The sequence below is a fragment of the Indicator indicator genome, chromosome 13 (assembly GCF_027791375.1).
Source record: "Indicator indicator isolate 239-I01 chromosome 13, UM_Iind_1.1, whole genome shotgun sequence".
NCBI lineage: Eukaryota > Metazoa > Chordata > Aves > Piciformes > Indicatoridae > Indicator > Indicator indicator.
This window is the reverse complement of record NC_072022.1, coordinates 22,940,020-22,957,148: the sequence shown is the minus strand read 5'-3', so window position 1 is coordinate 22,957,148 and position 17,129 is coordinate 22,940,020. Positions and strand designations below refer to the sequence as shown.

Below are 17,129 nucleotides of genomic sequence, written 5' to 3'. Positions count from 1 at the left end.
GGACTATAGCAGTACATGGGTCAGGGACAGTCATTTTGGCTATGTACACATTCATAGTCGGTCCATGGCTTCCAACTAGTAGCGCTATTTCCGTAGGTCTAATACACAAACCTGCAAGAAAAAAGAAAACACACATACAGGTACTGCACAATATTACACCTTTATACAACATTTGGTGGGAACTACCTCAGCAAAAGCTATGAAACAGATTGTGCAAGTTTATTTTCATATCAATTAAAAATAAATTTGGAAGGGGGAAGAAAAAAAACAAAACAAAAAAACCCACCAAACCCATCACTTTGTCTATGAGCACCCAGCCAGACCCAGAAGCTAAGGGTACTGCTGCCTAATGAATTACTAGCAAGACATTAACAACATCTTACATAAAATGCTTGTCTGTTACTTACGAGGCTGAGAACTTACTTGAATCTAGGTTATAAAAAATATAATACAGTGAAATTAAAAATATGAGGACAAATGCTAGAATTAATCAGAGTAACTCTGAAAAACACCCAAACAGTTAATAGTATGCAAATTCCAGTTCTGGTCTTCCCCAAAATATTCACTAAGTAGTGCTTGTAGTTCTGCCAGATATAGAAATCTATTAGTAAAATATCATCCTATACAAGCTATGCTTTTAGTCATCAGTTCAAATGTCCCTATTGCTTATTACCAGATGAAAGCACACTTAAGAGAGGAGGCTTTTGATAGCAAATATAATAATAAAAAAAAAACCAAACATTTTCTAAAGAGCAGAAACTAAATGAAAACAAATCTGTAGCAAGTACAACAGCCTCTTGAGCCAAATATAAGACTAAAAAGGTTACACAGCACATATATAAAAGGGTCAGCCACAGGGGAAAAGATAATTTCTACTCAAGATATGCCTTGAGCTTTTGTTCCTTCTATGAGATTATCTAGACTAAAATGATATGAAAGGCCAACCAAAATTAATTCTCTCGAATTTAAACTGATTAAGATCAGAACTTGCCATTTTCTGTTCTGAACTCCAACAAACCAATTGTGTTGACTAGCATGGAACATGCTGGGCAAGAGAATGCTTTGGCACCTGTGTTAAGATACTGCCTGAGACTCTGGACTACAAAGCTACCAGGAGTGCTTTTTGCTGACATTTGTTACTTTAAACAGCACTTCAAAATACAATCCCTTTATCACTTTTATTTTAATTTTTCCTCTTCTCCAGTCATACAAAAACACAGCAAAAAAGAGGCAAGCAAAAAGTATGGTACTTGTTATGAAGAGCTGCACAACAATACTTTACCATGGAACTTTGCAGGACAATGTCAGAAGAGTCAGGAAGTGATGCTACAATAATCCACCATGAGATGACAGTGGGTGCATTTGTGCTTAGTTAAACATAGGATTTTATTCCTGTCATTTTTAGACTTTTTTTTAAATTACTAGCATTCAGAAATGTGCACTTGGCTTTGCTGGGCTTTCTGTCAAATGCCATGCAGAGGATACCCCACTTCTATCATTCATTGCAATACTATGACCTGCACTGAACATCTTCACTCAAAAAGGGCACAGAGGTGAAAATGAATTTGTTTCTAGACTACAAGGAAAAGATCAGGTACATTGAACACATTTCCATATTAAGCCCCAGTAGGGACAGAACATCTCGATTAGAGCTATCTTCACCTTCTGCAGGTTTTGGATAGTTTAGAAAAGTAATGCATTAAGTTGGACAATGCCATTCTCCTCACAACCTTCCAGCATCCTATTTATAGGTGAAAATGTGCACAGGTGAGCTGGCTGTATTCACACTTCAGCTACAGAATGAAATTTTGTCTCCGTCGTTAGTCAAAAGACTTCTGGAAGATGCTTCTTGTTAGAATGTCAGTCAAGTCAAGCAGCACTTACTGAACCATCTGAAGCACTTGCTCCAACTTTGTCTCCTGCTGCATTCCAGCAAACCTCAAAAATCCCTCCTGTTCCCCGATAACTGTGAACTAGGGCACCTGTCTAAAAAGGGACAAAACATGTAATTAATATCACAAAATCCAAGTCAACAAATAAAAGCTGTACAATGTGTAAAACTTCCCCAATGCTTTTAAAAGCTGAGATTCTCAGAGGAAATGGTCCAGATGAGACTCATGAACAATCTCAGCCCTGTGTCAAAAGACACAGTGACAAACAATTATTGCATCTTGATCTCTTTGTTTGACAGGCAAAGGTGGGGATGGTCATGACTACTTCCAACTACTGAAATGAGCCTCTCAAAAATTAATATCCAGTCCCCAGGGCCAGAGATCATGGCTTGCATAACAACAAGGTCTTTAGACTTTCATTTGCAATCAGTCTTTTGTTTGTTTTTGTTGTTTGTTTTTTTCCCCAGAAATACAAAAGAAGACATGGAGTCTTTTCTTAGAAATGTATGTACAGACATTTTGTTGTTATCATCTTTTCTCACTTTATGCTCTCTTCTTTTCAGTGAAATCTATTAAATAGGTATTGGATCTGTATGTCTACATCCAATAACCCTTTTTTTCACAGCAAACCTGTTTTATCAAGAGTTTAAAATTGAGAATTGTTAAAGAAAATTTTTGGTTGCAACATGTTGAAGATATTTCTTTAAATGCTTTTTGTTGTTGTGTTGTTTGGGTTTTTAGTATTTTTATTTGTTTTGCTAAGCAAAGACCATGCAAAGACAACTACTACTTCACCACAGGCAAGAACTCAAAAAAAGAAATTAAATATATATCTATTAACAGAAGTAACCTTAGAATAAAAAGGGAAAGCAAATCAGCATGTTAGGAACGTCAAAGCTCTTTGTGGCTAAAACACTATCAAGCAATACAGGCTGGAGAGGTCCTGATGGAAAAGACCAAACCAGAAACTTCTAAACAGACAGAAGAGCTATACCTGTGTGTTCCAGATGTGTACACATTTATCAAAGGAGCCACTGGCCAGGTACCTGCCATCAGGACTGAAAGCTACACTGTACACAGGTTCTTGATGTTTTGTCAGAGTATGAATACAAATTCCTCTGTCTACATCCCATAACCTAACAGTAGAATCGAAGGATGCACTGTCAAGGGAAAAAACACAGATTAATTATATCTCAATTAGATATATTTTTTGTTACTAACACAAACATAAAATTATAAAGTACTCTATATTCTTCAAAACATTCTGTGAAGCTACATACATAAAGAGCAAAACAAAGCTCAACAGGCATTTAAAACCAGGATTAAACAATACCTCGCTAACATGAGATTGGCATTTGGATTATTTGTTCCTGGTCCTGTGGGACTCCATTTGATAGTATAAATTTCTTTGTTGTGTGCTTGTAAATCATGGACACAACTGTCTTGTTTCATACTCCAGATCTATGATACAAGAAAGAAGAAAAACACAGACATTCAGCACAATATTGTACTAAAGTAAGTTTTACACCTTTCTTTACAATTTGCAGCCTGACTGCTACCTTTTAGGCAACTCAAAGCATTTGCTATTACTGCTAGGTTACAGGAGAAATTACAAGTGTTATTCAAATATTCTCCACTCTCTGATGGGGTTAATGAGCAATAAAGGTGCTGTCTACAGAAACCAATCTGCATGCGTTAACTACAAGCACCATGAAAAGTGCAGGGATGGGAACAGATGCTCAAATGAGAAGAGCAGTATGTGTGTGATCATGTCTGAGTTGACAAAATATCACAGTCCTATTTTTAAATGAACTTCTTGCTACACAGACTGAGTGAAATGATGGGATAGTACAAAACCACTAGTGCACACTGCAAAAACCATGACGGCATTTTCCTGGCTTACTAGGATTTGCATTGCCAGCTGTTTGTTCAGTACTTCACACAGTTCCTGGATTCCAACTTCTGCATGATAACCTTCAACAAAACTAACTTTATTCTATGAAGAATTTGCACTGTCACTACAAAAGGGATTTGGGAACACTTTTAGATCTCTTGCTAAATATGAAACTCGATACAGGAACTAATAATCTGAATGCTTTTTTTTAATAAACCTGTTTTAGTAGTGCTTTTAGCTCACACATTGCTAGAAAAATCTAAGAGGACTGTTTAAACCCAGCTGTATTTAAGATGCAATTAAGGTGTATGCTTAAATGAATGATGCTTCTCAGAATTGGTGCCTCACTGAAGGGAAAATTGGTTTTCAATGTGCAGGCACAATTAAAATCTTATTTCCAGTTTCAATTGATGGGATCAAAACCTAGTTTCTCTTCATAACACTAATACAGATGAAAAGAGTCCACATTATCTACCCCAGAGAAGATCAAGCTGGCATCAGAAGAGATTCACTGTAGATGACATTCATTCCTATTGCCATTGGAAAGTAATCTACAAGTGATCAGTCATGCACAGACTTATTTACAAGCAATTGGTCTTCCAGTTAATCCTGGACAAAATGATAAATTCTTTCTAGTCTGGGCTGATTTCAAAACAACCACCAAGAAATTAATTGCCTGACCCCACAAAGGGTGACACATTCCCAGTTGCCACATCCCTACTCACTGGGAGGCAGCAGCAACAGATTTGAATTCGTCTCACCTGAGTATCAGCTGCCTAAGTATTAAATACCCAACTTAAGCTGGCTATTTTGACTCCATCCATTGCCAATGGATAACAATTGATGCTCTCCAGGGTTTACTCACCATACTTGACTGGGAAACTTCACTGAGGAAAGGATAAATTGTCCTTCAGTGGTGCTAGACACTCTGTTGAACTAATATGTCTAGACATCTAGCTTTAAACTGGAGGCTTAATGCTTAAATGTTTATATTCAGATAAGGTGATTTCCGTTTGCAAGAGCCTGACTCTGTGCCAGCACAGGAGGGGATATCTAGCTGTTCATTCAGCCATTCCCTGTCTCTGATTAAACAGTGGTGAGCCACATGGAAAAAACTGTCCCAAGAGTTACTAGTAGGACAGCATTGTCAACATATAAACCTATCCTGAAACTCTACAAGTACAGAGCTAAAACATCAACTGAACTTAAAGCAGGATGGGAGTAATGGAAAAGCATCTGCACCGTGGAAACCACACAGGCCTGTCAGATAGGAACAATCTCATTTCTTCTAGTAATGTAACCTGGTGGTATTTTTGTATGGATCTCTGGTGTGCCTTGAAGTCCTATGTGTAAGTTACAGTATCCTTTCCATTGGCAAGTTGCCCTAGTTCTACAAGAAATCATATTGCTACGAATTATTTGGAGGAAAAGAGTAGGTGCAATTGAAAACAGAAGAGGGACTCCTGATACATTGGAAAAACCAAGGAGTACAGTATCTTAAGAAACAATATCCCACAGATTTTAACTAGAAGGGAGAGGAAACCAGAAGAAAACCAGGAAAGGAAGAAGCCACCCATTTTTGTATCTATTACACAACATACATTCCAGGTCTTCCTTTTAACCAAAAGCAACTATCAAGCATGACAGCCTAATGACTAATGACCTGATTCTGTAAACAGCTAAAAGCACCTAATAAATCATTCTCCAAGTCTGAGAGTTGCAGCTTGTAGCAAGTTCCTGGACCAAAGCTTGGCTCTGATTAAAGGATTGCCTAATCTTGCTATATTAAAAAAGGAACAAATATTAGATGACACAGCAAGTGCAGCAAGACTGCTGGATTGCCCAAGCTAACAGTGCACATTCCAGAGTCCTACAAAGAGCCAGTACCAACTTCTGTTACCTTTAGAGTCATATCATCAGAGCAGGATGCCAGAAGATTACCAGTTGGATCCCACTTGATTGCGTTTACTTCATTCTAAAATTGAACAGTGAGAATAAGTTGGAGTCTTCACTTCCATGACAAATGACAGCTTATGAAGATAAAAGTTGGACAGCAGTTATTTGTGTAATTGTATTTTAACATTTAATTTTCATTCCAAGCTTTGCCTTCAATAACAACAACCTTTTGCTACCTGTTTATCACATTTTCCCATGTATGCTCTTACACAACATAGACTGTGCATAGAAAAATCTTAAAAGGTACCATGTTTCTTCTTATAAAGCTCACTTTTGCTATGCCACCCTGGCAGTGGTAACAAAGCTGAACACGAGAGAGAGACTCTTTCCAGTAATGACAGAGACTACAGTTACCATATGACCTTAACTACAACCACCTGTGTATGCACACCTCTTGCCAAAGACCCACACAAGGTATACCTGCTGTTTGCTGACAAGTACATTGGGCTCCCAAATCTCTCATTAATAAAAATATTCCATAGCAACCCTCAATTTTCCAGTACTTACTGTATGACCCTGGAAGGTTTTGATGGGTCTATCTTGTCCTAGTTTACAAACGTGAATACACATGTCTGTACTGCAAGAGGCAAATGTGTTGTTACTCTGCCAGTCAACATCTAATGCTGGTGCTAAAGGAAAAAAAAGAGACATTTAAAACTATGGTATGTATTCTGCAGGAGTTTCATTTGAAAAATTTAGCATGCACCTTACAACAAATGCCAACAGGAAGCAACCATTAATTTTACAGCAGTTCTAAAGATAATCAGACACTAAGAACAGTGAGAAATGCATTCAAAACCAGCCTTACACAAAAAACTGAAACAAAACCTGACAGCAGTCATTAAGACATGGAACATATCTGAAATGAAACAGTTACACAGAAGATAGTGCAGCAGGACAACAAGCTGTAGTTAAGTCATCTATATATAAATCTCAAGAGTCAGAACAAGGAACAGGTTCCCACAACTTAACACATCGTCATGCATGAGCTCATCCCCACTAACAGTCCATGCTTCTGCTGATAGATGGCAGCCAGCAAAAGGTAATGATTTATTTCCTTTCTTAATTCCAGCATTATAAGGTGTGGTAACTTGAAGCTTAATCATGAGCAACATATTCCATTTGATCAAGCCAAGATATTTAAGGCAGACAGCACACACAATTGCTTGGAGTAAATCATGGTTTTGATTGTTGTCATGCTACTGAAAACATAGTGCAAGTGGAAAAAAAACTGGAAACAAGACACATTTCTTAAAGGCCCTTCAATGACACGTTTGTCATCCCCTCTATTCTATTTACCATCTGATTCTGGCAGGCTTGCACAGCGTGCAGCCCACAAAGCAATTTGTCTGACCTCCTGAGAGGCTGCACTCTCATCCCAGCTGGCCAGCAAGCAGCCTTTCAGCTGGTTTGTGGTCAAACAAATTGGGGATGGCACAGCAGGCAGCACAGAACAATGAGGTACGGAGCTGGGACTACTGTAGCAGGAAGATGACAAACGCAGTCCATAGCTGATAAACAAAAATCCTTTGTGGCCCACCCACTTGATTTGTCTGCCACTCTACTACAGAAAGTCAGCAATATGTGGATTATCTCTTATGACTCTCATAGAACTGCCACAAAACTTTGAGTGTGAAAGTTTTAGGATCAGAACAAGTCTTTGTTTATGTTCTCTAAATTCATAAGACTACAAATACAGGAATCGGTATCCAAAGACTGCCTGTAAGGTTTTAAAAAAATGAGGTAAATAAACTTCAGATTTTTAAAGTGTTTTTTAGTAAGTAACACTTTTTTCATTTTTAGTTGACAATCCTGAATGATCAAGATGAAGACTTACCAGAATGAAAAGGAAACTGCTGCTTGGCTTCACCAGTGTGGGCATCCCAAATAATTGTGGTCTGTATTAAACAGATAAATAAACAATAAAATAAACTTGTACAAGTTGCTGTTTTCCCCACAACTACCACCATTCACATGTACCAGTACTACCTAGCCTACTCCCCACTGCCCAAACCTGCTCCCAATTATTTATTTCTAGTGTTTTAAGCAGTACTAAAGGAAATGGTAGTAGATGTACAGGCAATAGTAGAAAACCATAATACTCTGCAGTTTTGGAAAGATGTTTAATCACACCATTTTGGGGTCTGCAGGGAAGAAGGGGCTTATGTTTTGGGTTTTTTTGTAATAAACAGAAATTAACTAGATTTACCTCCTCAGTCCTATTTATATTCCTCTAATTCGCTCCACGCATCTATTTCAATTTCAATTCCTTCTCTATTCAAATTGGAATTTCAAATACTCATTTTGTCCCAAAGGAGGCCCTTATGTAAACAATTACTGTCATACTTAAGAATCTGAAAGATTTAAGGGTTTAATTATGAGTTGCTCTCTGCCAATACTTCTGATATCCTTCTGATGAAAGAAATCTTACCTGACAGAATTAGTATTTTATAATCACTGTATTATATGCCTGATCTACCTCAATGATCAATGAAAATTTTGACAGTGAATTCAATGGAAGCATGAACTGACCACACAGATTATTTATGAAAAAGAAGCATAAGGTTGGGTCAATCTTTCTGCTATTGTAGAATATATTTCAAAGCATAATCTCAGTTGCTTTGTCCAAGGAGTATTATTGACTGAAGCAAGGCTTTTATCTCTTCCTAGATTATATTCCTGCCAATTAAAGCTGTACCTCCACAAAGATTTTACAACTAGTATAAGCCATCAGAGCTGCCAAGCCCAAGAAATCCATACTTTATATGCTTTCAGACATTTACTTTTCATTCCTTAGTGGCAGCACAAGTGGGCACTAAAGCAAACCAAGTTAAATGTATGCAGGGAGCAAAAAAAAAAAAAAAAAGAAAAAAGAAAGAAAATTAAAAAAAAAAATCCAAAGAGAAAATCTACAGTGACACAGCCAGTCTGACATATTGTGGGCCTGTGGTCTTACTGAGCTTGCAGTTTGCCAGTCTCACTAAGAGAAAGGCTGTGTTTACTTCTGCACCTTTGAATCAGTTACAGGGGAAAACCTGAACTCTTACTTTCTGAATAGTCTGTTCTATTATTTGCATTTGTCTTAGGTCTATTCTTCACCACTATGTGCCCTTCCCAACATTCATAAAATTTCCCACAGTCACAATAGCTTTAGATTTATAGACCTTATGAGTCTGTTTAGACATGTGAAATAAAACACAATGAGCTTCATGGCATTATACTACTGGCATCTCCCTGGTCAGTATATCTGATTTTCTTAATGTTCCAGCTTTAATCTTTTTAATCATCCTCAGGCCTGACTGATATCCAAATTAGCCTGAACCTATTCCTCCAGTATGACCTTTTTCTGAGGCTTTACATAAAGTGCTTCCCTAAATTCAGATGATTTGATTTTACAAAGGTGTAATGTTGCTGCATTCAAAGCAGGCACTTTCCAACTTTACACTAACCTAATTGGGAAGAGGATCTGAAATCTAACAGACTAAAGTATCTCGAACTACTATAAAACACAAGGAAACATAAATAGCATAACAAGCTCTTTGTAAGTACATATTTACGTTCCACGCCTTTAGTTTCATTTACTTACTTTCTGCAGCTTTGCTATTATGGTTACAATTAGATTATAACGGTGAAGGAAAGAATTTTAATTTTACCAAAGATTATCTCACCTTGTCCACTCCTGCACTTAAAATGAAGTTTCCTTTCTTGTTCCATTTTAACGCAAATATAGGACCTTTATGTTGCCCTAAGGTGCTGGCAAGATTACCTGAAAATTTATATTGATATGAATACATTAAAAAAAAATAAAAAACTATGCTGTGAGCCACAATATAGGAAATCATACTGGAAATTAGAAGCATTTCACTTACCATCTTTAGTCCATATCCTTGCAAAGCCATCATAAGACCCAGTTGCTAGAAGTGTACCTTCACTCTGCAAGCAAAAAGATTATTTTATTAATTTAGCTTTACTGTGTGATTCAAAGCTGAAGAGCACAAAGCTTATTTCAGGTAGAATACAGCTGCAACAGAATTATGATACCCAGTCCATTGACGAGAACTTATTAAAAAGAAGTGCCTGAAGTGTGACTCAAAATTAGAAATATTTCAGGAACCGTAACAGAGATGCACAGTTGCTGTCACTTAAAATTTGACTATGCAAAACTATAGGTGCACTTTTCTCTGAGTATTTTGAGCTCTGCCATTTCTACTCACATTCCAATCCAGCGATGTTACATCTTTGTTGCTGGGTACATCCTGCCCTCCTTCTCGTATACAGTGTCGAAGTACCAGCTGCGTAGAGCCACTCGTGCTGTTTTCACTGAGGTTCCATATCCGTGCTGTTGAATCTCCAGATCTAAAAAACAGTTAATTCCATTTTCAAAAGTAATCCTTTCAAAAAAACTGAATGCTGTGGCATTGGGGCAGGTGTTATTTTGACTTGTTACCATCAACATACAGAAGTAGGCCAGTGAGCACCGATATGACATCCAAATGCGGTTAATGCACGTACCCTGAGGCCAAAAGGTCACTGACGGGATTCCAGGCACAGATGAATACTTCAGATTCATGGCCACGCAGCACCACTGCCTTGTTGGGAGGGATTTCAACATCTCCATCTACTTCCATCATATCTGTGTGATTATCTGCATTATGGGAAAAAACAGTAGAGAGAAATATTTTAATGTTTTGGAACAACACATCGTAACTACCATATAGCTCATGTTCATCTGGGATGAGCACAACGATTAACTCACAATTTACGTGGATCAAACTCTGACAGAGCTGTAACGTTCCTTAATTTTTCCAGTTCCTTTTACCAAGTAGTACAAACAGATGGAGAGTTTAAAAAAATGTGAGGAAGTTCTTAGCCCTTCGAAACCTCAGCATTCAAACAGATTTAATTTTGGAACTTCAAAATTGAGGTCAAAAGTTAATTTTTTTGCTATATTAAAAAACAAAAAAAACCCCAAATACCCCTGCTGATGTTAGAAGTCCTCACAGTTTTTCAGTCTGACTCCTCATAGTACAATATGCTACTACTCTATCTGGTGCTGGAAAAATACGTTTATGACACATTCATTTTCAATAATCTCTCTTTTTTTCCACCAATTGCAGTCAAGCAGGTTTTAAATCTACATTCTGAGACATATCAATTACAAAATGGTTTTAATTAATATAACAGCATTTGGTGATACAGTAAACTGATAACAGAGCTTTTTAAACTGCATAGGCAATTACAGTGGAATGGTGACAATACAGAGCTTTCTGCATGGAAGTGATGTTGAATCCATGTTGTTCTGTACAGCATACTGAGGCAATTCAACTGACAAAACAGTTTCCTTGGCAGCTAACATCCATCATTCTCTATTATTAAAACTAAATTCACACTGAGTGTAAATGCAGAACATAAAAAGTGCTGCAGTTCACCTGCATCATATTTATTCACCATGGTTAAACAAATCATATCAGGTCTATTGCTTAATTTAATATTAAGGGTTCCTGTCACTGTTTCATGTGTGAGAAAACAAGAAAAGGCTAATAGAATATGCATATTTTTAAGAAAGAGCACCACATAAAACATTGCTTCAATTAAAGCGAATCAAGGCCAGTATCGTTTGGTGTACCAGCCAGTAGGGGTTGCTGGTATATCACATTTGACAGTGGATGAGAGCTGAAGTTTACATTTGCTTCATCCTGTTCACAATTGACAAGTGAATAATCTTTTGAGATTTTTAAATGACAGCTTATTTGTTTAAGCCAAAGATTATATCTCCATCTTATTTCTTATGTACAATAATAATAAAAAAACCCCAACTAGTAAAATCCATCTGTAAAATGCAAAACCTGTGCACAGCTTGATAAGAACATTCTCTCAACGAAGTCTTTTCCTTAGGTGCTTTTATTGCAAGATCTGTAACACCCCCTCTCAAATGTTTAATTCAGACTTCAGGACGCTATTTTCAAAATCACATTTTAATGCCTGACTTGAACTTTTCTCCATTGAGACTGATTGTGAAGTATGCTCCTTGGAGCAGTGATGGCAAATAAAACTCACTTGACTCACCTATCACAACTAAAATGGAACCAATGAATAAACCAAACCTGCACATGGTTGCATTTCATAATTCTGAACAGGAAAGCATGAAAAGTGATACTGATAAAGGAGAAAAATGACACAGGATTTGTCTCAGCAACCATGATGACCTTGGCATGACAAGGACACCTGTCCTACAGAGAGCCACTTAACAGCTCTCCGACTCATAGAGTTAGCAGAACCTGTAAAAAGTAGTTGGCAGCAGTTCAGAAGCAATGCTCAGTTTGAACCAGGTGCAGATAAGCAGACTCCTCTCCTTATTCATTGTAGAGGGGCCAAAGCTGAGGAAGTGCCATATTTAAACGTGTTCTTTTGATCTTTATGCAAGAGCTCTCAGAGGATCCTGGTGATGGGAAACGAGCAGCACTGGAAGTGAGACTGGTCAACAGGGTATTACAAATTAATTAATTCAGAAGTTTGTATCTCCCCTGCAATTCCAAACACCAAACTGGTGCCAGTCAAAGGTGAGACACCACTTCATTGCCTACTAGCTCATACCACAGTCTTGGCCTGTGATAAATGACAAAGCAATTATATGAACATGGGTTAAGGTCACTTCTTTCTCAACTTACTTGCTATAGTATGTGCTCCATTCTCTTCTCCATTTGCAGTATTTTCTCCATTTTTTGCTGATCCCTGTTGGTTAGTTGTGGCTGCAGCTGCAGCAGCTGCTGCCTGCTGTTGTGCAAGTTTATCTCTGTAGGCCTGTTGTCTTGTCTGTACCACATCAGGCATTACTGCATCTATCAGTGAGAGAGACTCTATCGGCCTACCATCAAACAAGGTACCATCCTAAATTACAGCAGAGGGAGAAAACAAAGACAACACCAAGTAAAAATTAACATTATGGGTAATAATTCCGAGGAAAACTAAAGCAAAAATTTTTATATAATAGAACAGGTTACAAATGCTGCTGGAAGTGGTATGTCACCACTGTTGTGGTTAGGATTGGGATTTTAGTCTGAAGTTAAGCAGCCACCATAAATATGCAAAAAAGGCACCGCAGGTCTCTGGCAGAGCTTGTGGAATCAAAAGTTACATGCTTCAAGTCTGCTAAATCGCCTGCTAAAGCAAAAAATTCTGTAAGCTATCTATGAATATGATTTCAGCCATGAGTGGTTGCAACAAAATCTAATGGTTTGTTTGAAGAGCTGCAAACATCACAGGTCAGGTCACCGGCTTGTGAAGCTATTCTATCTTACTAGACTAATACTTTCCATAAACACATTATCTGGAGAGTTGACTAGTTTTCTTCCTTTTTTAAACAGTGCTGGCATGCTTTCAAACAACAAGGAAGAATTTTATCCTGAAATGGACAAGACCCAGTTAAAAATACCCTTATGCATATGCTAGGGCTTTGTAAGAATCTATTTTTAGGTGCTAGAAGGATTCCTTGCAATAAATACAGGGTCTCCTCCGTCTATTCCAATCACTTGCTTTATTTTTCTGAGGCTTCCTAAGGGAAAGGATTTGCTTCACTGGGACTATGAAAACTACACGTCAACAGCAGACATGAGGGAGACTGGAAAGAGTAGAATTAGTGAAAGAAGAATAAAAATAGTTTCCTTCTCTAATATAACTGATACATACAAAGGCTGCTAACCTTCCAGGCATAAATGAGAATGGGAATTGAGGGCAAGTATCTGCATCATCAAGCAGAAAGATACATAGCTTTCTGTACTGCTGGAATAAACATTTAAACATCAAATTTAATAAATTCTGCTGAAGATGAATTAGCCAGTAGAGGCAAAAAAGCAAGCTGACATACACCTTCATCCTTCCTGCCACAAACTGAAACCCTCTCTCTATTTGGAAACCTTGCCTTTGGGCTCTGATTATTTCATTACAATGACACATCACCCAAATGAGAGCTGCATAGTGCTCTCCCACCTCCCCAGTCCAAGTCTACCAAAATAAAAATTAAGAGGTTACTTGTCTCAATGATATCTTATTGCACTTGTCTGGATTTACTACAACATTATATTAGGGTAAAAACTCTACAGACAACGGACCTTTAAGCAATGAGCCAGAACACCATGCCTGGTGTTGTGTGGCTGCACTGGGTAGAACCCCTACCCAGTTATGTCACTCCATTCTGGTTCCACCACTGGAGTCATGGTGAATACCAGCAGTAAGGAATCTGAAGTAAAAGTAAATAAATAGGATACAAGAAAGTTAAGAAAAAATACTAACATTCAAACTTACTGCAAGCGAGGACAAAGCACTCCTGCAGGCAAAGCCTCCTTACCTCGTTAATACTGACTTCTGCCTCTACATACTGCAGACCTTTCTGGATGATGGAAATCAAAGCAGCTGGTGGCACCAGAGCACCATTTATATTAGACTGGCTGATATGGCTCTCTATACCAAAGGTAAATGCTGAATGGGAAAAGCCTAAAGACAAGGCAAAGACATCAGAATTGATTTTATAGATAGATAATGCTACTTGCCATAACCACTGTAGGATCTTCTGTTTACAAACCTAAGTAAATTATACAAAATTATAGCATTCTTATGAACTACAGAACACCTCTGTTGTTTCCCTTGCGTTTCTAATTCGAGTGTACAAAAAGAGAAAAACAAAGTTTACATATAAATACAGCAATTATTAATTATGGTACCATTGGCAAAACATTTGTCTGAGCAAACACAAAAATATGAAATACACCATTTGCAATGGTGTTTACATATACTTGTATATTCTCAAACTGGGTGTATGGATCGCATCATACTAGTATTTAATCGAGTGTCTCCAAGACACCCAGACTCACTATTTTCACTCACTGACTTGTTACCCATGAAGGTGAAATGGATCTGTATGGAGAACAGAAATCACTTCACAGCATAGTGCTGTCATAAGCATGTCTGGTTTGGCACTTAAGTGGCAAGCATGTTATGGTGCAGCACTGCTTGTTGTTTGCAATTTATTTGATCACTCTGAAAAGGCGAATTTGATCTAGAGAAAAATATTTGTTTCAGCAATTTAACTTTACTACTATGAGAATTTTTAACCAAAATAATGGTTTTTATTCTCCTCCTCCACCTCCCTGTAGGTAACTAAGAAGCTGCCTACAAACTTTCAAATGAAAATTAAGCAAGTTTGCAATTCTGGCTCCTGCGACAAAAGCAATCTCTAACTGGAATAAAAATGTGTAATAATTTTTAGCGAATTCAGGCCAAACAATGAGTTTCTGCTTTCTTCTGACAAGCAGACAGTGAAAATGTTTGCCGTCCACCATTGCTTCTGGCGCTTCTCTGTCTCAGTTTAGGAAGTCCATAAGCAGTGGATGATGTTGCATCAGTCAAATGCATTTTCAAGAGACCTGAAGTAACCCATAAGCAATCACTAAAAAAACCCCACTAAGAATCAGATGATGTCGAATCAGCAAGGGAATTAATACATCAGAGCAGACCCCTTACACTGTTACCACAAGCTTGGAGTTTATTTTAGCTTTCACATGCAGACTTCTTTTATGGATTGCTAAGAGCATACCCTTTTGTGCCAGGTGACAACCATCACTTGTTCCTTTACTGGGGTATGGCCTAATTTCCAGTCAAATCTAACTGTTCTAAATGTAGGCTGCTTTAAGCCATTAATAACATAGCTATGATAAGAGTAAAAGATAACACTGTCTCTTACACAGCTTCAAGAACAACCACCACCACAAAACCCCCTGCAACCATATGGCTGCATCTAGAAACCCAAACATGCAACACTATCTCCAAATGCTGATCCAAATGAGTTTGGGAAGTTTTAAAAATAAACTGTCCAAGGGAACACTACTGCTTTCTTACTTGTATTTTACAGGCACAGTCAGTTTAGACAAATATGACAAGAAAAAAAGTTTATTTTCAAGTCTGACAATATTCAACTGTCTTTCACTCTTACTCCTAAGAAGCAAAAGGCTCTGGCTAGCCTGACAGCAAAGGACAAAATCCTCCAAGAAAGTGTCCTGCAGGGAGGGAGGCTTTTGAGAATCCAAGAGTTATTCCTGTAAAAAAAATCTGTTCATCTGCATTTGGACTCAAATGATACAAGTTATAGTTGCTGCTACTTTTGAAATTCAGTGATATCTGCCCCCCACCCAGTCACATTCCAGCAAGGATTTCGGCCACACGACACCATCTCTCGCAGGAGCATCATCACTCCAACACAGAACAGGAAAAAGCAGTATTTTAATGGTCATCCTTTTTCTTCCTCAAGTAGCCCCAAAGAAAATGGTGTCATTGTCACCCTGTAGATAAGAAACCTCCAGGAAAATACAATTCTAGTAATCAAGTGAGTCCTTATTTGGTTGACTGCCATCTGAATACTCCAATTGACTGAATCTGATTAAGTTACAGAAGGTAACTTGGCAGGAATTCATTCCCTTGTGGAGAAGAAACACCAAGAAATAGTTCAGACAGAAGCACACGCCTACTGGCAAAATAATAAATGAGTCTGTGTTTGCTAAAGCCAGTTGTAGATGAATACCAAATAAATTATGCATTAACAACCAGAATTGTAAAAAGACTCACCTGACTCTTGCAAGTATCTATATACCAGGAAGTTAACCTCATCACTGCTTATACTCATCTTTATTCCCAGTTAAACCATGAGGTCACGACAAAGGACACAACCCTGAAAATAAAAAAAAGTAGGTCAATGAAATATTTTTAGTTCCTAATACTCTCAACAAATGTGTATTTAGAAAGCAAGTAGCTCCCTGGCAGCATAGACAAGGGTTTATTTTAAAATGCAAATAATTCTACTGCAGTCATTAAGAAGTCATTTGTCCTACCACAATATAAAGGCAAGGGAATTAAATATTGAAGGGCTGAATTCTCAAATGAAGACCTAAGATGCTAAGATGCTTAACACCAGTATTAAAAGGCATCATTTCACAGTGTTTCTAGAAAAAAATAATCAAGTGAGTTGCACCCAATCATCATTATTGCTACATAACAATTTTTCAAACTGTGAATCCCTCTCTGCCTAGCTAGCAAAGTCCAAGAATTTGGTTTTGCACTGGTATCCAAGCAAGGTCTCACTTTTATTTTCTAATCTACTTCAATTTTCAGGTATTTCTGCTCTGCTAAAAGAAGTGCAATATGACCTAGTATCTGTTCAAAGAAAGCTCAAGTTTTTCCATTTAAAAACACAGAAAACATCTTGACCATAAACTTCTGCTTTGCAAAAGGAATTCTTTAATTAGAGGTATGTTTTAAACTGACCAATTTTAATAACATTTCCCTACGCTTTCAATCAATGCTTTAAAAATATTGATGGATAGACATTTATCCCTTAATTT

The 17,129-nt window shown here is 37.6% G+C and overlaps 1 protein-coding gene across 1 annotated transcript; it reads right to left on the bottom strand.

The window, feature by feature from the left end:
• Positions 1–75: 75 nt before the first annotated feature.
• On the bottom strand, positions 76–16,414 carry TBL1XR1 (TBL1X/Y related 1). Its single transcript, XM_054385868.1, has 14 exons — positions 16,357–16,414; positions 14,087–14,232; positions 12,411–12,630; positions 10,255–10,387; positions 9,957–10,098; positions 9,612–9,675; positions 9,411–9,508; positions 7,580–7,640; positions 6,250–6,371; positions 5,687–5,761; positions 3,226–3,353; positions 2,887–3,052; positions 1,885–1,986; positions 76–111 (listed from the first exon to the last, which is right to left on the bottom strand). Exons 1-14 carry the CDS (start codon positions 16,412–16,414, stop codon positions 85–87), a joined length of 1,542 nt encoding a protein of 513 aa, XP_054241843.1. The 3' UTR covers positions 76–84.
• Between the last annotated feature and the right edge of the window lie 715 nt (positions 16,415–17,129).